Source organism: Rhea americana, unplaced genomic scaffold, assembly GCF_003343005.1.
Source record: "Rhea americana isolate MKP2758 unplaced genomic scaffold, rheAme1 scaffold_420, whole genome shotgun sequence".
Lineage (NCBI taxonomy): Eukaryota > Metazoa > Chordata > Aves > Rheiformes > Rheidae > Rhea > Rhea americana.
In genome coordinates, this window is record NW_028186558.1 from 9432 (window position 1) to 29414 (window position 19983).

At 56.4% G+C, this 19983-nt stretch overlaps 1 protein-coding gene across 2 annotated transcripts in view; it reads left to right on the forward strand.

The window, feature by feature from the left end:
* Positions 1-19473, forward strand: part of TYK2 (tyrosine kinase 2) — a 21011-nt gene extending 1538 nt beyond the window's left edge. The window contains exons 1-24 of one of the 2 annotated variants that reach the window (XM_085315152.1): positions 3518-3619; positions 3791-4003; positions 5214-5337; positions 7533-7677; positions 8044-8207; positions 8849-9233; positions 9512-9706; positions 10055-10212; positions 10319-10442; positions 11055-11247; positions 11342-11448; positions 11842-12018; positions 12174-12261; positions 12510-12637; positions 13313-13448; positions 13917-14068; positions 14275-14425; positions 14868-14965; positions 15422-15614; positions 16051-16169; positions 16382-16554; positions 16763-16880; positions 16981-17091; positions 17773-19473. In XM_085315152.1, coding sequence (XP_085171278.1) covers positions 3817-4003; positions 5214-5337; positions 7533-7677; positions 8044-8207; positions 8849-9233; positions 9512-9706; positions 10055-10212; positions 10319-10442; positions 11055-11247; positions 11342-11448; positions 11842-12018; positions 12174-12261; positions 12510-12637; positions 13313-13448; positions 13917-14068; positions 14275-14425; positions 14868-14965; positions 15422-15614; positions 16051-16169; positions 16382-16554; positions 16763-16880; positions 16981-17091; positions 17773-17907 — 3561 coding nt within the window. In that variant the 5' untranslated portion in view covers positions 3518-3619; positions 3791-3816 and the 3' untranslated portion in view covers positions 17908-19473. Of the gene's footprint in view, positions 1-3517; positions 3620-3790; positions 4004-5213; positions 5338-7532; positions 7678-8043; positions 8208-8848; positions 9234-9511; positions 9707-10054; positions 10213-10318; positions 10443-11054; positions 11248-11341; positions 11449-11841; positions 12019-12173; positions 12262-12509; positions 12638-13312; positions 13449-13916; positions 14069-14274; positions 14426-14867; positions 14966-15421; positions 15615-16050; positions 16170-16381; positions 16555-16762; positions 16881-16980; positions 17092-17772 lie in introns of those variants that run through there. The other variant, XM_085315153.1, reaches the window with a different exon arrangement.
* The last annotated feature ends 510 nt before the right edge of the window (positions 19474-19983 follow it).

The following is a 19983-nucleotide window of genomic DNA, read 5'->3' on the forward strand; positions in this document are numbered from 1 at the left end:
GACGCGCGGGAGCGCTGGACTTTGGCTCGGCGTCTGCGCTGCCGAGCAGCCGCTCCGAGCTGCGGGCAGCTGCGCGGCCGAAGACCGCCGTGGCCTCGCGGGGGTCCGTCAGCCCCCTCGGAGGGGTCGGRGCTGGGGTCCTGGCCGCTTTCTGCGTCGTGGCGCCAGGAACGCGTGGAAAACAAACGTTGCGGCTTCCAGCCTTTGGTTAGAAACACTGAGCAGGGAGCAAACTAGGGCCGGTGCTGCGTTTTGTTCTTGCTGCCGGCCTCGGCTGAACTCTCTTGATTTCCTGTGGCCACGGCTTAGGGTGGAAGGTCYCTTCGAAAAGGTGTTGCCACGGGCTGTGGCTTGGGGACTGTTGTTCTTGGGGCTGACAGCTTCCATGGTAGGTTGAGGTCACGCTAGGTGACCGCAGATTAAATGGTCCCCACTGGCCTTATGATCTGTGAAACTATGAGTCAACAGCTGACTGCAAAGTGAAACCTGTGCCAGGCAGAAATGAGAGGGCAACAGCCCCCGGGGAGCTGATTTGGCTCTCGCTTGGGATGAAGGTTCAAAATGAGTCCATTTGCTGCAGGGTGGATGGGTGTTGTGTTTTGAGAGCAGAGTAAAAACCCTTTGGCATCTGCTGAGGCCYTTTTTGTATTTCCTCCATGGTGCTGCGGCAGACAGWCCTGTGGCAAATGTTCCTAGAACAGAGAYGCAACCAGAGGCTTGAGGGCTTGGAGTGTGTCTGTGTGTAGAGAAATGCCTCTAATTGAACCTGAAGCTGCTTAAAATCCATTTCAGGTGATGGAAACAGCAAGAGAGACACTGCTTGGGATCAAACCCAGCTTGCTTTCAGTTGTTAGAAGTTACTTATGTTAAAACAGGCTCCTCATAAACGGAAATAAGTCACYCTGGCTTGCACTGGTTTAATATAGTCTGTTTGAAAATTGATTCTGTGTGGTTTCCAGATGCCAGTGGGATACGGATTTAGAAAAGATGCTCTGAAGTACAAGGAAACTCCTGGTCGGAGCAGAGCGAGTGGCTGCGTAGTTTGTATCCAGCCCTTGCCCTTCCCTTCCTCATCTGCCATGTGAACTTTGAGTTCATGCTTGCCTTGTGCCGTTGACCCTGAGCTGAGGGCCTTGGTGGAGCTGAACGGCTGCAGATCTCCAGTGCAGATGGGCTAAATCTCTGCAAACCACATCTTTCAATAGCACAGCTGTGCTGAGGTTGCAAAATAYGGCTGGTAACAGGCTTGCCTCTACTCCCGGGCCTGTGCTTGGAGCCTGAAATTCCCAGGGTTTGCATGGGTGAGAGAAACCGCAGCTGTGGAGGCTGGAGCCTTCGTGCAGCCAAGCCTGGGGTGAAAGCAGGACGGCTCGTGCCCTGCAGCATCAGCGCTCGCCCCATTGCGAAAGGCAGCTGATCTTGCACAGGCAAGGTTGGATCTCCTGCTGCGCCAGGGTCCCTCCAGGCTTCTCCGTAGCAGGAGGGCATGGGGGGGGGTCAGCCTTTTGCTTGGGGAGGTTCAAACCGCTTTGGAAGTGTTGTCTGCCTTCGYGTGTAGCACACAGCACTCGCGCCCTGGGCCCCAAAATCTTCTGAGCCCTTTATCTGTGTCAGCTGCCGACGTGGCAACTCAAATGCTGGAGAAAACCCTCCAAGAGCCTGCTCGCTAGAACCGATTTCAGCAGACTGCTCCCTTTGCTGCTGCCRACGGCAAGCTCGGATGCAAAACAAAAAACCCCCCAAAACCCAAACTTTTAAGGCTTGCTGTGACTTTGGAACTTTGGTCTGGAGGAGCTGAGTGCCCGTGGCTCCTGCTGGCTTGCTCCAGAGCGCAGGGCGCTCGTGGCRCGGGAGCGCGCTGCGACCGAGAAGCGCTGCCTGCTTGTCCAGCTGCGATCCCGAGGCCGGGCCGAGGTGGGGAAGCCAGCCCTTCGGCTGCTCGGTTTCTAGAAATGAGGAAGCGGGGCGCTGGAGAGGAGGAACCGCCGCCTGTTTCGGATTCTGTTCGCCTCATGAGGAGGGATGGGGGAAGTTTGCCAAGGATTGGCTTCGGGATCTTTCTGTGCCTGTGGCCGGAAGTTGAAGTAATTCTGTCACATGCTTTGCTTTGAGAGGATCTGGAGAGGCACTTTCCCTCAGCAGCTGGGCAAGGCACGGGCAGGACCCCCTTCCTTCAGCAGGTTCCCCTGGCTACAGTTGCGTATATGTGAGGAATTCCTAGAAAATTGCTCCTCTTGGTACTTCTCTTCTTCCTTGCCCAAGCCAGAGTAAACACCGCCCAGACTGCATGCTGCCCAGGGCAGAGTCAGGTATTTACTTTCACTGTCTACCCGGACTGAGGCAATCGGGAAAGCTCGAGAGCTTCCTGCTGGGAATGTGGACACCCAGATGAGATGAGCTAGGCCTGCTTATTTGGTCTGCATGATTTCTCCAGCATGTATAGGGTGGGAGGAATCCTTTTGCAGCTGATAATGGAGAAACAGGGAGATAGTCTGCAAAATGGGGATGGATAGGCTTAATGCTTTGGAAGGCACAAAGCTTTCTTCCATTGCCAGTGTTGGGGTTTGCTCTGCAGAGTTATTTGCTTCTGCCTCCAGCAGCGCYGGTTACAGAGTGCCCCACAAAGATGTGTGTGTGAGCGCAGCTCCTGGGCGTCCCGGCTCAGCTGCGGTTCCRCAGGCGGGTGGGCTTAAAAAGCAGTTCGGACTCTTGGCACGGCAGCGGGCAGCAGTAGAAGCGTTGGAGCGCGAAGCCCTCAAAACTGCAGCCTGTTCCATGGTTGCRCTTTGTTTCCCCTGTGTCACGGGAGATGTGTGAAGCTTCGCAGGCTGATCCCACCTCCGCTGCCCGCTCACCAGGAGATAAGCCTGTGAACCTGCAGCGGTCGGTGTCGATAGGATGCTGCAGAGCTGCTGTGCRAGCTGGCCACACTCTCGGGGGATGCGGAGTCTGCAGGACTTCTGTCTCTGCAGAACTCTCTTCTGCTCTGTGTCTGTTTAAAAGATAAACCCTCTGGCTGGCTGTGCAGTAGGTAGGAGCTTGTGAGCTTGCTGTGAGCGCTGAGCAGAGAGGGAGAGTGTAACAGAGGTCTGGCTACCCTCTTTGGGAATTCCCTGCTGACTAGGGTGCTTATCGCTGTCAGAGGAAGCAGAGAGCTGTGTATTGAGGTCTCTGTGTCTTTAGTCAGCAAAGAAAAAGACACTTGGCTGCGTGTTTGATGAGGAATAAGCTCCAAATTTTGCCCTCGGTTCTACAACTTGCACTGCAGCTGGGTCCCTGAGGGAGCAGCACCGAGGGCAGAGCAAGGGGCTGTGGGTTGAGCTAATGGGGTAGGAGTGGTGTTTGCGGTGTGGGGGAGCAAGGAGGAGCTGGAGCCAGGCTCCCGGACCCGTCCGCCGCTGCGGGGCCGGCGTTGGCGCAGAGGAGTTTGGCAGCCGGAGCTCCACGCGAAGGGGATTCATCTTCCCCTGCCTCTGATCGCGCCGCCTCTCAGACAAATCGCTTCCCTGTGCAGGTGACACAACGCCTCCCGCCTCTGCCCGACCTGGGTCGCGCGGTGTGCACTGCCCTGCAGARCATTTGAAGACCGGGACCAAGTTATGCTTCATCTGACAGCGAGGTTCGTAGTCCTATGTGCCTCTGCCGAGCAGAGCCCTGCAGTTGCAGTGGGGAACCTGCCTAGTAGCGAGGTGGAGGGTGCCCTGTCCTGCAGCTGGGGAGAGGTTGCAGTGGGATGCTGCTTGCCCTTGTAGKATTAGTTATTTTTCTCTCTGCTTCTCTTGCTTTCCAGCTGGGGGATCTTCGAGGGCCATCAACATGTCTCTGTGCCACTGCGCCGTGAAGCACAGCAAGTCGGACATGGAGGGCTGCTGCTTCTCGTCGGGCAGCGGCCTGAAGGTGTGCCTGCACTGGAGCCGCGAGGAGGAGCAGGAGCGGTGCCAGACCTACGCGCAGGGTGCGCTGAGCGCGGAAGAAATCTGCATCGATATCGCGCGGAAGATTGGTGAGTCTGCCGGGCCTGGAGCGCTGTCCGCCGAGCGGGCAGCGCTACGCGGGTTTCAGTAGTGCTGCCCGCCTGGGCCCGGAAAGCAGGCCTGCTCYGCAGGGATGGAAGTGGGTTCCCAAATCAGTCAGGTCCTCTGCTGTGAGACTACAGAGATGAACATCCGTACCCGAGCGGCCTCTCCTAGAGCCAGCCCCTACTCAGGAGAAAACCTCGGGTTTTGCCCCAGAACTGAGAAATTTCTGCTGTCCTTTCAATCTCTGAAACCATCTAGACCACTATTTTTCCAATGAATCTGAGATTTTATTCTGCTTTTAGAAAGCAACTTCTTGGCAACTGGCCGTTAACAGTCCTTCCATCAAAATCTAGACATCAGCCTCCCTGTTTGCTCTGGAGTTCCTGAGAAGTGGGGTAGGATGTCTCTTCCCCTGAGGCTCAGGCCAATGGGTCTGTGAGTTATTGGAGCATGACTAGCTGAAGAGCAATTACTTCACCTCTGACTCATCAGCATCCTCATTTAATGAGCGCTCTGCCTCCCTCTCCATAGACTTCTGGCAAGCTGCAAAAATCCTGGGGGAGGAGGGAGGTAGGGCACCTGTGCTTTTGTTCTGCCCTAACTCTGGGTCTGAGAGGGATACTTTACAGTCGTGTTGGCTTGAATTAGGGGCACCTGATGTCCTTTTTAATCTCAGATGCGCTGGAAAAGGCTTTAGCTCTTTTTTAAAGTTTAATTGGCAAACTAGCCTCAGTTTTTATTTCCCATGGGTTTTACTTGACTCTCCTTCCCCTCCCCCTGCTGCAGTATAAGCAACTCATTGCGTTGGTTTATTTGGAATAAAAAGTGCTGAGACTTCTCTGGCCAGCTGGCTTTACCCGAGCCGCCGGAAGGAGAGCAGATACATGTCTCTCTTTAAACAGCACTTTTAAAGACTATCCTGCCTCTGACATTTGTGAGCAGCAAAGCAGTGTTCGGAAGCTAATGAGGAGAAGGAAGTCTCACTCTCTGAACGCAGGGTGTGGGTTACTATCCCTGCTGTTGGGAGCATGGACAGGGTTGTGCTGCCAGCAAAATCTGGTGACTAGGAGGAAAGTGGTGAAAAGAGAGACTTTTTTTTTTTTTTTTCCTCATCAGCTATGAATTTTTGTGAGCTGGACTGCATGTGAAAACCTACTTCCTTGGCACCTCACAGGAATCCTCTTTTCTTTACAGGCATCACACCGCTGTGCTACAGCCTCTTTGCGCTGTATGACACCCAGAGCAGAATCTGGTTCCCACCCAACCACATATTCAAAATCAGCARAGACACCAACCTGAACCTGCTCTTCCGCATGAGGTGAGGGTAGTTGCCTCTGCTCATTCCTCTGCTGCTTTTTGCTGACCTCCTTAGYAGAGATAAGTCATATTAAGCAGCCAAACTCCTTTTGTTGCAGAACAGTGCACCCAGTAGTTTAATAGGGCTGCACTGGAAATACATGGCTTGTTTTTCTGTTCCTGGGTTACCTGTAGCATAGACAGGTGAAAGATTTGCCTAGAAGTGCATGCTAAGGTTGGCATGGGATCAGGGAACTGACCTTTGGGAAGTGAGGAACTCAGCAGGGCTCATCTAAATCAGAATATCTGAAGGATTAAATGAGGAACTGGAAACGTTTGGAGTTCATGCCTGTCGTGCTGAGCGAGAGGTGAGCTATGCAAAGTTTCCTTTCCCTGTTTCCAATACTCCTCTGTCTTTTGACCTCACTTTTATTCCAGTCAGTGCTCCCCACTCTCAGCTCAGTCCCTGCACAGGGCGTTGCCTCCAAAGTGTTTCAGGAGCACCAGCAAACACCTGAGGGGAGAACAGGCCAAGCCCTGTGTGGGGTGAGGGTGCAGTGCTGCAGTCTGGGTTTCGGGGTAGGGGAAGGCTGGTGTATGACTCTAACCAGCAGGCTTCTTGCATCTTTGCAAGATGCTCAGGTTCCACAGGAATGAGGAGGACACCAGTCTTGCTGCTGGATGGAGCAGTATTTTCTCCTAAAATGTTGCCACTGGCCCTCATATTAGCAGAACTCTTTCAGGCTCATTTTTTTCATGGTGTATGAGTCATAGCACAGGTAAAAGTAAAMGGCAGCTAGGGAAAAGCAGAAAACGTGGCCTGGGGATACATTAGCCTGTGCCTGTCTTGTTTTATACAACTTGCAATACCGTCTTCCTCCTGGGGGACTGAAGGGCTCCTGCTAGAAAGCAGAATGCTGAGCAGAGGCCTCTCTGCAGCTACTCATTGCACGAGGGACATCCATCGTGCTCTCTAGGAACACAACTGATGCATCAGAGAACGGTCTCTGGGGTTCTGTGCTGGCCTGCTGYGAGTCTGCCATGCCCAAAGCACCTCTTCTGGAGCCGGTCATGTGCATTGCTGTGGCGCCTGAGCGCTGTCTGAGGAASGCTGGAGTGGCAGCTGGCTGCTGTGACAGCCTTCTGTACCACGARCCTGCCCATATTCAGAGAGAGCGTGGAAAAGCCTTGCCTGTGAACCCTGCTGGCTAGCACCCCGATCTCTGTCGGCTGCTCTTTCTGCCCTGAAGGAGTGGAGACTCATGGTCTGCAGCGCTCTGGCTGYAGATAAGGCATAGTGCTCTGGGCTCTGACTTTCTGGGCCAGAAAGTCCTTTCTACACTGATTTTGAGGATTCATTGTTTTGATGCAGCCTGCTCATTCCTCATGAAGTCAGGCATTCTTTTTCTTTAAGAGTTAGAGARGGATTTTTTCCCTCCTGTTACTCTCTGATTTTGTAACGTGCTGTCAGCCTGGAGGGAAAAAGAATAGCTTGTGTTTGTCTCTCTAAAGCTGCATTTGCCTCCTTCCCATGCACAGCTTGCTGTTGCTGCATCGTTTGTGTGCCCAAACTCAGCTGGAGTAGCGGCCTGCAGGCAGCCGCAGGAAGTGTTCTGTGTACAAGCACTGAAATAGCCTCGTGCGCGTTACCGCAGACGGAGATGTGGCTTTCAGGGTTGAGGGGAGCATGCAAACAACGGGAGTGGAAACATGCTCTGGCCAGAGAACTCTTTTCACGCTGACACTTATTGGATGTGGGTGTATGGCATTCTGAGGGACAGCCCTCACCTAAAGTGTCCTTACAAATGTTTCTCCAAGCGGTGCCCTGCAGTGGTACAAGCTGCTGGGGTTCAGCAGAAAGAAAGCGCAGCGTGGAACAAACCGAGTTTGAGCTGCTAAACTGCTTGCAGGTGGCCTCTGAACAGCTTCATAGGGAGCACTGCTGCTGTAGGGGTGCTTGTAGGTCTGGGTCAATTGTAGCAAGAGTAAATTAGCATTCTGGTTCTGCTGATCAGCACCTACTGKGCCCTTGGGTGCACTTGGCAGCACAACTAACTACAGCCATTTGTAAACTCTGAGTCGGGCCATGGAAAAACTGGAGAATGGCTTAAAAGAGAGATGRTTGTGTGCCTGTGAGCAAGAGCTGGGGCAGGCAACAGCCCTCCTGCATCTGGCAGCATGAGAAAGGGTGGCCTTCTCTGCTTCCCTCCTCTGCAGGTACTACTTTCGGAACTGGCACGGGATGAACGACAAGGAGCCGGCGGTTTATCGCAACGTGCCCCGGCAGAGCGACTCCCCTGACGAGAAGTTGCAAGGGGGAGCCTTGCTAGACAAGTCGTCCTTCGAGTATCTGTTTGAGCAGGTAGCAACCGGGCGTGGGCTGCTGGGTTGGTTGGAGGCTGGTCACCCCTGGAGATGGGAAAATCTGGGATCTCAGACAGCAACTGTCTCGGCTTGGGAGGGAGCCTCAGGGTGATCCAGCTCGAGGGCCAGACTGTGATCAGCCCTTTCTTCAGGATCTGTTTGCCCTACTGTGAGTGCTTTGTTTAAAGGACAAACACAGCTGTAAGGTTACCAGGAGCCTCAAAGCTTTTGTCCTGCTTGAGGCCTCCCTAGGAGGCTGGGAGCTGAAATGGGGGGTTTCCATTGCACCCTGGGGGAGCAGGGAAAAGCACCTGAAGTCTGTACAGGATTTTTTCCCTTTTGTTTAACTCCCTCTCTTTGATAGGGGAAATTTGAATTCATCAATGATGTTGCATCTTTGAAAGACCTCCAGACTGAACAGGAGATCCAAMGGTTCAAGAACGAAAGCTTAGGCATGGCTGTGCTTCATCTCTCTCACATTGCCATCAAAAAAGGCATCTCTCTCGAGGAAGTGGCCAGAAAATACAGGTGACTGCCTGGCTTTGAAGTCTTGGGCAGGGGGCTTTCTACTCTGTGGTTGTCTGAAGGGTTTCTTCTGCTCTGCTAGCAGGCTGCTGCAAGAGAGCAGCAAGAGACAGTGCGGCTACTCCAAGGAGTGAGGAGATGGCAGCCTGAATGGGTTTGTGTCCTAATGCTTCCTCTTTTCAGCCAGTTGTGTGGTGGAGGGAATGGCCTGACCACGGAGGACGAGTAGATGATAGAAGGCGCAGTCAGCATTTGGGACTGCTAACATGGCTAGTGTGCAAAGCCATGGGTGGAACGTGCATCTGGGAGCGTACAGCCCGTTCCGCTTTCATCTCGGGGGGGAGTTTGGCATCGGAGCTGTGTGCGTGAGATGGTGGCTGGGGCACTTCTAATTTGGCGCAGCTTGACTTGCCTTGTAAACCTGCCTGCACCTCTGCGGTCTGACTCGCTGTCTGCCCAGGTCTTTTGCCCTTGTTCCTCTCTGTCCTCTTTGTGAAGCTGGAGCATGAGCAATGAGGAGGTGTTTTGGGCCGTTTTAGGTGATGCAGAGATTGGCTGTGGCCATTCTGCTGAAGACCCTGGCTGTGCAACTCCGCTACGGGTGTCTGAGACTTTTCCTAACCAGTTGCTCCTCCCTTCTACAGTTTCAAGGACTGCATTCCACGTTCCTTCTACCGCCAGATCCAGCAGAACAACTACCTGACCAAGTTCCGCATGAAGAATGTGTTCAAGAAGTTTGTGCAGCGCTTCCAGCGGCACACGGTCAGCACTGGAAAGCTGACGGAGCAGGACATCATGTACAAGTACCTGGCTACCTTGGAGCACCTGGCACCCTGCTTTGGGAGTGAGCTTTTCTCCGTACTCTCCTTGGAGACCTCCTCTGAGGGGGAGAAGGTGCAGTTGTACATCAATGGAGGACATTCACAGCCGGAGCATGGGCACGTGCTGCTCCCCAAGGACCGGCCTGCTACCCATGAAGTCCTTGTCACTGGCACAAATGGTATCCAGTGGCGGCCTGTGCCTGTTGAGGTAGGTTGGTGTGGGAAGAGCAATTTACATCTAAATCTTTGGAAGGTCTCAAAGTCCCACACTGACTTCTTTTCATTAACTTGTGTTCCTGAGCTTTACCACCTTGAGTGGGTGTACAGGTAGATGGATTGCTGGACAAGGCTCAGGGAATCTTGAGGGTTTTTTTTCCTCAGCTCATCCCAGGTTAGCCAGCAGCTGCCATGGGCTAGTGTCTATTCATGCTGTTTCCCAGCTGTAGGAAGGGTTGGGACTGATGCTGTGCGTCTCTGGCTCTGCAGAGCGTTGAGAACTTCTCCCATCGTGGCTATTTTGGGAGGAAGGCCAGAAACAAAGAAGTGGAGTCCAAGGTGCTGAATCAGCCTGCGGAACGGAGCGAGCCAAAGTGGGTACAGTTCTGCGACTTTCGGGAGATCACTCACATCGTGATCAAGGACTGCAGAGTCAGCATCAACCGGCAGGACAACAAGTGCTTGGTGAGTGAGCCCTTTTCTGACTGAGCTGCCCACTGACCAGCGTAATGTACTGCGCTTTCGCGACGGGAAGGAGTGACGGGAGCAAAAGTGGTCTTTCCTAAGGTTAATGCCAACAAGTTGAGTTCTGCTGTGATGTGCTTGCTTTCCTTGCTGGCCAAGGAGGCCCTGCTGTTGCAGCACCCGAGCTGAGCCCYGCAAGGCACGTCCTCCGATCACTTGTTGCTCAGTGGGCTTGAGCGTTCTCCCCCTCAGGCTGGCAAAGGGCAGAGCAATCAGTGGATTTTGGGGGTGCTTACACCCTAGCTTGGTGATTTCTCATGTGGGGACTGATTCCCTCCCTCCCTTCAGGAGCTGGTTCTCCCGTCGTGTGAAAGCGCACTGTCCTTGGTGTCGCTCGTGGATGGCTACTTCCGGCTCACAGCTGACTCCAGCCACTACTTGTGTCACGAAGTGGCACCACCACGGCTCGTGATGAGYATCCTGAATGGCATCCATGGGCCCATGCAGTAAGTGGCTGCTCCTGGGTGGGAGGTAGAGGGTGCACCGGTGTCAAGGGGGATGTGCTATGGCTTTGGGGCTTGTCTGGAGCTGTTCCCCTCCTCCTGCTTCCAGGGAGGAGTTTGTCTTTGCCAAGCTGCGGCGAGAGGAGCACGAGGAGGGTCTGTACATCATCCGCTGGAGCGTTGTTGACTTCAACAGGATGATCCTGTCTGTGGTGAAAAGGAGCCACCAGCAGGTGAGATGGGAGTCTGGGTGTGCCGTGACACACTGGGCACAAGCCCGTCAGCGGTCCTTCGGGCTCCGTCTCTGACACCTGGCCCAGGCCTCACCTGGAAGGAGTTCCCCTAGGGGGAAGACTGTAAGCTGAAAATTTTGCTGTTTATGGGTTACGTTGTATCTGACCTCGGTAGCCCACGTATGCCAGCAGTGTCCTCCCATGCAGGAGGAGTGGGGTGGCAGGGCAACACCCCTCTGTGTTGTGCTCTGTTTGCTGTTACATCTCCTCAGTCTTGCTTGCCTTACACAAGCAGCAGCAGATCACCTCCAGGGCAGGCGGAAAGGCTCCAGCTGCCGAGTGTGGCTGCGTGCCAGTAAAGAGGCAGGGCAGAGCAGCACGCCTGGGGGCAGCGAGCTCCAGCAGGTGTTAGTCTCCTTAGGAGTGAGCTGGCCTGCGGCCGGTCTGAGCTGCCGGCCCTCTGGGTGATCAGAAGGTAGCTGCAAAGGACTGCCCTTCTGCTCGAGTTGTCCTCTGGGCCAGAGCACTGCCTCCAGCGCTAGCCAGATCGGTGTTGTGGTTTCCGTTGCCGCAGCAGCGATGCCTGTTCTGACGTTGCTCTGTCTTTCCTAGGGCTCTGGGGTGCAGGGTGCCCTCAAGTACCGGCAGTTCCGCATCCAGAAGAAAGGCAGCTCCTTTGTGCTGGAGGGGTGGGACCGGGAGTTCTCCACCTTGCGGGAGCTCTTGGATGTACTCAAGGGCTGCACACTCAAGTCTGGCGATGAGAGCTTCACTGTGAAGAGGTGTTGTCCACCCAAACCAGGAGGTAGAAGAAGGGCTCTTTTTCCCTCTGTCAAACTGGGGGAACAAGGGCGTCTGGCAGTTTCTGGGTTCTAGCATAGATCTGTTCTCCCTTGCAGAGATTTCAGACCTGCTAATCACACGGAAGGTGAAGGATAGCACAAAGCAGATTCTCAGCCTGACCCAGCTCAGCTTCCACCAGATCCGCAAGAACGAGATCACCCAGGTTGTGTGCTCTGCCTTCCCTGGCAGCAGGGCTTAAGGGGTACTGTGTGTAAATATGTTGGCTGGAGAAACTTGCTATCGTGATCAGGGGATGCTACCAAGCCCCTGCCACCGCTGGTGCAAGGAGGGAAGATGCCTAGAGCAGTTACTGGCTTTGGTTTGGCACTTTTGTTTAGTTCAAGGATTGATTCCTTCCTTCTCCAAGGGGAGGAGGTAGCACTGTCAGGGCATGGCAGGAGACAGTTTCTTCCCTGCTGACTTCACCAGTGTGCAAAGGTGCCACAGAGTTGACAGAGGGAAGAAGGGAGAGTTGGCCTGAGAGTGCAAGGCTGAAAATACCCTCCCTGAGATAGTGCCRTGTGTGACATCTGTGCTCTTCCTTGTGTGCCTGCAGCGAGCCCACCTGGGGCAGGGCACCCGCACTAACATCTACGACGGGGTGCTGAACGTCTGCGGGACCGCTGGGGCTGATGATGAGGCTGAGTACTTCTCCACTGAGCAGAACAACAACAGCCGGGAGATGCACGTGGTCCTCAAAGTCCTGGACCCCAGCCACAGAGACATTGCCTTGGTGAGCATAGGCCCTGGGCCAGGCAGGGGGAAAGGAGGTGGAATGGAGGCTAAAATGGCCCCGAGCTGCTCTCTGTGCTTTGGGCAGCTCGCAGGAGGTCCTTGGCCATGCAGAGACAAGCTGCCGTTGTGACATCCCCACTCCTCTCTCCGCAGGCATTTTTTGAGACCGCCAGCCTRATGAGCCAAGTGTCGCACGTCCACCTGGCTTTCGTGCACGGAGTCTGCGTGCGAGGCTCYGAGAGTGAGTACTGGGCACTCGTCCCCTTCTTGACTGCTGCAGCTGCCTCCACCTGTTGCAGCAGCTGGCCTGGCCCCTTGCCTTGTGCTGCCACCTCTGTGATACCTTTTCCTTGCCRCTGAGCTCGTGGCTGTGCCGGCTGCTGCCAACTCCTAGCCCRTGGGCAATGCTCTTGGTGTCCTCCTGTGCAGTGCCAAGGGGCCAGGCTCCTGGGCTGCTGCTTGAGAACCTCCCCTCCTCTGTGTTCCCAGATATCATGGTGGAAGAGTTCGTGGAACATGGTCCTCTGGATGTGTTGCTGCGGAAGGAGAAAGGCCGAGTCACTGTGGGCTGGAAAATCACCGTGGCCAAACAACTGGCCAGTGCCCTGAGCTACCTGGTAATGGKCTGGGTCTGGGAGTGGGGCATTTTCTGGGAATAAGATGGTTCCTGTGCACCTGGAGGCCACCTCCAAGCACCTTCTCTTTTGCTCCCATCCACTGTAATGCCCCATACAATGTCCCCAGCTGTGGCTCTGGGTCTGGATGGCAGCGAGATCTGTCACGACCTTTTTCTGCTCTCCAAGCAGAGGTCAGCATTTTTAGCATAACTGCCTGCACCTCACAAGACCTAGTCCTYGCTCGTTCTTTTCTGGAGCTGAGTTGACCCTTTCTGGGTAGGGTGTGTGAACTTCAAACCCTGAATGTTGATGCTGCTCTGCAGCTTCGGATGGGGCTGTGCAGGCTGGGAAGAGCCACGAGTCAGAACACTGCCCTCGCTGTGCACTGGGCTTCTGGCCAGCAGCACTTGGTACTTGGTAGCTGCTTGTGAAGACATGCCATCCCAACACTGGGTAATCCTCATGCTCCTTTTTACCTCCTGGGTTCCCTTTGTGCAAGGGGACAGTGAGACATGGAAGTGACCCGTAGATCCAAAACTTGGGTAACTAGAGTCAAGAGTCCTGAATTTTTATTTTCTTGTGCAACCCATAGACCGGACATGGTTCAAGGTGTCTGTGGGATCTGTGGGGTCTCTCTGAGGAACAGTGCTCTTCACGTCTCCTTGTTTTTCACAGGAGGACAAAAACCTGGTGCATGGCAACGTGTGTGCGAAGAACATCCTGTTGGCCAGAAAGGGCTTAGAAGACGGGTCACTKCCCTTTGTGAAACTCAGCGATCCTGGAGTCAGTTTTACCGTGCTCTCTCGAGAAGGTATGCTCTCGTCTCATAGTGCTCACAGGGATTTCCTTGAATTGAGCAGGGCTGGGCCTGGGCTTGTGTCCAGCTCCTGTAACTTCTGAGCTAGAAGTCCAGGTGCTTTTTCACCTCCTGCAGCCTGGGTAGCTAATGAATAGCGTGGGTTATGCCTGAGCTCTTTTGGCATGGATCCTCTGCCTTCCTTTCAAGCTTTAGTTTCGCAATATCTGGCATACTTTGGTGTGGAGGAGGTTTGGGATGTGCCTCCAAAAGTAAGCATGCARACTCCGTAACGGTGGCTGGTCTTGGCCTGTTGCTCTTCTCCTGAAAGCTGCCGTCAGAGATGGCTGTGCTGCAGCTTCCCACTGCCTCTTCCCATGGGCTGCAGTCCTACAGGGGGCTTTTCCCCATATTTATGGGGTCGTGCCCTGTTCCAGTGTTATCCTGTCTGCAGCACCTCACTGCGCCTTCTCTCTCCCAAAGAGCGCGTGGACCGGATCCCATGGATCGCTCCAGAGTGCGTCCAGGACGTGGGAAACCTCAGCACTGCGGCTGACAAGTGGAGCTTTGGCACCACGCTGCTGGAGATCTGCTTCGACGCGGATGTCCCGCTCAAGGAGCGCACTCCTTCGGAGGTAACCAGTGTCTTCTCTCCTTCCTCTGTGAGCTGTTGCCTGGACCCTCAATTCTGGGACAAGCTGACCACTGTCCATTTAATGACAGGAGCAGATCTGGAGTAGGCGCAGGGCTGTAGCCCATGGATGAGTTGCTTTCATTTGGTCTCAGGGCCTTGTTCAGCAGCTGGAGGGTGTTTGAGACCTGCCTTTCTTTCCTCTCTCAGAAAGAGCGCTTCTATGAGAAGAGGCATCGCCTGCCCGAGCCCTCCTGCAAGGAGCTGGCCACCCTCATCTGTCAGTGCCTGAACTACGCTCCTGGCGAGCGGCCCTCCTTCCGGACCATTCTCCGGGACCTCACCCAGCTCCAGCCRCACAGTAAGGCCCTGTCCTGCCCTTTGCAGCCAGCCCAGCTTTGCCCCAGGCAGCTGGTTTGGGTGTTGGGAGCCTTCTCCTTCCCAGAGGAGTTTCTCTGTAGTCTTTTTCCCTGCCTAAGAAGACAGGCTACCCTGAGATGAGAAGCAGTAATGCAGGTGGCAACCCTCCTGTCTCTGCTGTTACTTGATTTTTCCTTCCTGGAGTCTGATGGTTCAGATGGAGCTAGCTCTCTGCCCACATGCTTGTTTACATCATCCCTTTCATCCTCTCTGTTTTTTGTTCTCGGGGGTGCCTTGCRCTGATGTTCTTTTGGTCAGAGCAGAGCTAGGTCAAGGAGACCCAATCACTGCTGCTCCTCAGCTGCAGGGTGGGAGCRCACATGTGCAGAGTGTCTGTGCTGCGGGGCCACTTCAGCTGTTCTCTTGATCTCCTTGATTTGCAGACCTTGTAGACATCACCTCCGTGAACCCTGACTTCCCAGTGTCAGACCCCACAGTCTTTCAGAAACGCTACCTGAAAAAGATCCGAGAGCTGGGGGAGGTAAGTGGCCCCTGCTGCCCTGTGAGAGCCAGTTTGACTTGAGGCATGATAAACCCCAAAGGAGCGAGCTGATAAAGACACCARGGGCAATTTAGTCCTTTTGGATAGGATGAGAAGGGCAGAGGAGCTCAGAGCTTGTGGGGAGGATGTTCTCATAGCATGACAGTGCAGGATTTTCAGCCTGCGGTGCCTTGCACTGCTGCGTGATTGATCTGCTCCTGTTGCTCCTGGATGAAATGGGCTCTTTCTACACTGATTCCCCCAAAATCTGCATMTCGACTAGGGGCTAACAAAGTCCTTATTTTCAAGCTGTTTTCTCTGAGGACTTTCCCCCTGTCTGAGAAGTCTGTTTGCCCCTAGCAAGCATGGAGAGGTTGCTTCTGGCATGGGGAGAGTGGGCTGGAGAGCAGCCCTGCCTTTGGTAGGGTCCCAAAGGCTGTGTCTGCTTTCTCCCAGGGTCATTTTGGCAAGGTGAGCCTGTATTGTTACGACCCCACTAAYGACGGAACTGGGGAAATGGTGGCTGTGAAGTCTCTCAAGTCTGGCTGCAGCCAGCAGCTTCTGACCAGCTGGAAGAGGGAGATCGAGATCCTCAAGACGCTCTACCACGAGAACATCGTCAAGTACAAGGGCTGCTGCAGCGAGCAGGGTAAGGCCGTCCCTCTGCTGCCAGGGGCATGTGGCTGCTTTGCTGGATTCACAGTGCAGCGGCCGTGGCGCTGAGCACGCGCCATCCCGTGCGGCTCTTCTCAGCCGGCTGCGCCCCACTCAAGGACCTGTGAATTTGCTGTCCCAGAGGGGCATGTTTCGGAGTGTGCCATCAACACCCCTCTCCCTGCAGGGAGAGCTCTTGCAGGGCTGGTGGTGCTTTGTGCTGTCGGGTTGAACACAAACAGCAGAGCCTAAACTTGCTTTGTCTGYTGCTGGGGGCGATCCCCATTGCCCTGACGCTGGATACTGCTGGAGAGATGCCCAAAACGCAGAGTTTGCTTCTGGCGGGAGAAGGCTGGGGTTTGGGATGCCCCTGCATCTCTCTGTGAGAGCCCCACCACTCACATATCGTTTGCCTCCTGCTCTCCTGCCAGGGGAGAAGATTGTGCAGCTGATCATGGAGTACGTGCCRCTGGGCAGCCTGCGAGACTACTTGCCCAAACACAATGTCAGCCTGGCCCATATCCTGCTCTTTGCCCAGCAGATCTGTGAGGTAAAGGCGTAACCTTTTCTGCAGTCCTTGCACAGTGTGGTGGAGCAGGGCAGAGAGTCAAGATGGGTCAGGAAAGCCTTGTGAAAAGGAAAGAACAACAGGGCAGCATTGGAGGGAAGGAGCAGTGAGGGCTGGGACTCCTGCGTTCTCCATGTGAATCTCTGCTTTGCTCTCCCCAGAACGGGTCTAACCCTTGTCTTCCTCCCTTGCAGGGCATGGCCTATCTGCACTCCCTCCACTACATCCACAGGGACCTTGCTGCCCGGAACGTGTTGCTGGAGAATGAGAACGTGGTGAAGATCGGAGACTTTGGCCTGGCCAAGGCCATCCCTGAAGGCCAYGAGTACTACCGTGTCTGCGAGGATGGAGACAGCCCTGTCTTCTGGTGAGCACAGCCAGCGYGTCCCTGCTGCCAGCATGAGGCAGCAGCCACGTGGGGTGGAGTGATGAGGTCTGGGGTGAGCGGAGGAGGGGACGGATCTCGATGTGGCGCTGGGACGTGTGCTGGGGACCAAGTGAACGCTCCAGGCTCTGGCGTGCTGGTGCTCTCTCGTGACTGCCCTGTCTTGACCGTGCCGGCCGTCYCTGCGCAGGTACGCCATGGAGTGCCTAAAGGAGTGCAAGTTCTACTACGCGTCCGACGTCTGGTCCTTCGGGGTGACGCTCTACGAGCTCCTCACGCGCTGTGACTCCAGCCAGAGCCCTCCYGTGGTGAGCCCCGAGTCCCGCTGGGGGCTAGTGGCCCCCCACCGCCGCGAGCGTTGGGGCCTGTGAAGCCGGTGGCGGAGCCTGACCCTCCCTTCTCTTGCAGAAATTCATTGAGATGATTGGGGCGACTCAGGGGCAGATGACGGTCCTGAGGCTGATCGAGCTGCTGGACAGAGGGAAGAGGCTGCCCAGCCCGAAGGACTGTCCTTGCGAGGTGGGTAGTCCCTGCTCGGCTCCGCCTGCTGCCCTTGGCCACCTGCTGTGTGGTCATCTCCCAACCCAACGGGCCTTGAAGCATCCCTGCGCCCCGGCCAGCTGGAGCGTCGGCGGCTCAGGGAAGAGGTCGTTCCAGTGAGGCACCGAAGTGACAAATGTGTTCTGGGAGGCAGAAAAATGAAAGGCCCTGCGTAGCGGCGGGGAGGAGGGAGGAGAGGTGAGGCAGGGGGGGCCGAATGCAGCGTAGAGCCTCCTCTGTGCTTCCTCGGGGCCAGGAGGTGAGGATCCCCCTTTCCCCATCACGGCTGGGGAGACTTTTGGCAACACCTCAGTCTGTCCGTGAGACTCCCCTGCGCAGTGGGGTTTGCCTGGGATGTTCAGCCAGAAGGCCACTTGACCTCCCTGGGGTGAGGGATGGAGCTGCCTCTTGTCTCTAAAGATCACGTGGCTGCATCCTGACCCGGTGAAAGGCAAAGAAGGCTTTAATATGGATTTAAGTGGAGCTGTGGTTCAAACTAAATTGCTGTAATTGTCTTGTTTATCTGGATAATAGCCCTGTCTTGYACTGAGCCTGTGATTTTTGCAGCTGGCGGAGGAGGCCGTTAAGCCAAGAGGGTGGTGATGTCTTCTGTTATTTTGGCCAGAGCCTGGCCTGCTTCTGATCTTTCTCTTTCTCTAGATCTACCGCCTGATGAAAAACTGCTGGGAAGCTGAAGCGTCCTTCCGCCCAGCCTTCCACAACCTCGTCCCCATCCTCAAGGCCTTCCACGAGAAGTACAGGGCTCAGGCCCCCTCCGTCTTCAGCGTCTGCTGAGTGGGATGCTGCGAAACTCGCTGGAGGAAGGAGCGCAGCYGGGCCTGGGTGCCGGAGCAGAGGGACTCTGCATGCACGAGCCCTGGGATGGGGATGACCTGCACGGATGAACTGGGGAGYGCCGGGACCCGATCGCCTGCCGCTGCCTGCTCTCCCGGCCTGCGCTGGGGCCTGGAGAGCTGCGTCCCCCGTYGGCCTCTCCTCGTCCATAAATTTCACGGAAGGAGCTGCAGAGGACAAGACTTCAGCTGCTGCTCCTGAGCTCCAGACCTGTTGCTTTGGCCTGGGTTTTTTAGCTCTCCGGTCGCTGGGCGGATTTCGGTGCAGGAAAAGAATATTCCGGTTGCTGCTGTGGATGGTGAAGGCTGCAAGGAGAGGCAGCAGCTGGGGCAGAAACGCCTCCCCCGTGGGACTCTGAAACGCCGGACTGCGGCTGTAGAGTGGACGTTAAAGGAGGTGTTACGGGGACCCGGCTCCTGCGGAAAGAGCCGCTCTGTCCTCGGAGCCAGGCGGGCTTCACTGCGTCACGGAGGGCTGCCAGGAGGAGGAGGATGTGCCCGCAGCCCCCGGGGCAGCGGAGGTCCATCGGACTGCGCGGAAAGGAGGACTGACGGACGCCGGCCTGCCCTGGGGACTTCTCCTGGCGAGCGACYGCTGTGGTTTCGCCTCCTGGTGCTGCTGGAAGCGCGGCGCCGGCTCCCCTCGGTGCCTCCCGTCCTGTTCCCGTGGCCGCCCCGGGAGAGGGGAGGAGGGACGTGCCCGTCCCACGCGAGCCTGCCGTGGTGCCGGGCGGCCGCCTCCGTCCCTGCTGTGCCTCTGCTGCCCCGCGCCGCGCTGCGCCGCCTCTCCGTGCGCCTCCCAGGGCGGYCGGCCGGCCCCTTCCCCCTGCCGCCCCTTCCCTGCTCGGCGCCAAGCCCGACACTGTGAATGAGACCGCAGCGGCGAGCTGGGGGGAGAATTTATGGCCTTAAACCAAATCCAGGCTGTGCGACTGGAACTGCCTCCTCTCCCTTCGCTTCGGCGCCGCTCGCCCGCCTGCGGGGTGGAGGTGCCGGCGCGGGAGCCGCGCGCGGCGGCTTTGCAGCCCCTTCCCGGGCCTGGCGGTGCCGTCCAGGCTCCGCGAGCCGCTCGCCTTCCTCACCGCCGTGCCTGGATCCTCTTTCCTGCAGGAAGCGGGGCTGCCTGGCTCCTTCCCGCGCCGGGGCAGGCGGCTTTTAGCAAAATAATTTGTCACTTTATCGCAGTTTGGTGTCTCCGCTGCATTTCCTCTCCCCCACGGCTCGGGGAAGCCTCCCTGGGGCTGCTACGGTGCCTCCCCGCCCGCCTCCCTCGTGGCCGGGTTTCCGCTCCCCTTCCCCGCTCCTGTTTCGAGGAGCGGCAGAGGCGGATCCGTGCCAGGGTGGCGGGAGGGACTTTCCCCCTCCTCCCCCTTTATTTATTGCCTGCTGTCGTGTGTGGGGCCCGTGTGGTGTGCCGTGGCCCTGCTGCTCCGGGCCGTGGGGCCGGGTTCCCCCGGCGCCCGTGGGGAGACGGCGGCCTCCGGGCTCCGCTCCCAATAAAGGATGTAACGGCCCCCGTCTCCTCTTGGCATCCGGCGTGGGGCGCCCCGTGTGCCCTGGGGCACGAGCTATAGGGCAAGGGGGGGGTCAGGTTTGCCGTGGGGCTGGAGTCGCTATAGGGCAAGGGCGGGCTCGGGGTCACTGTGGGGCAGGGGGTGCTTGGGGATGCTATAGGGCAAGGGCTGGGTGTGCAGTTGCCATAGGGCAAGGGGGGGTCACTGGGGTTGCCAGGGGGCAAAGGGCGTCCTTGGGGTTGCTATAAGGCAAGGGGCTACCGAGGTCACTGCAGGGCAGGGGGGGTCGCTCGGGGGCGTGTCCTCGGAGGGGGCGGGGTCCCAATAAGCCAATAAGGACGGAGGGGCGGTGCTAAGCGAGGCTCGTCCCGTTTCGACCAATCAGGAGGCGCTATGCTAATGAGGGGCCGGCGGGCTCGCACTGCCCAATCGTCGGTGCTGGTGCTGGCGGATTGTTTTTTTCGCTCTGTCTAATGAACGTCCAGGATGCTGCCGCGTGGGCG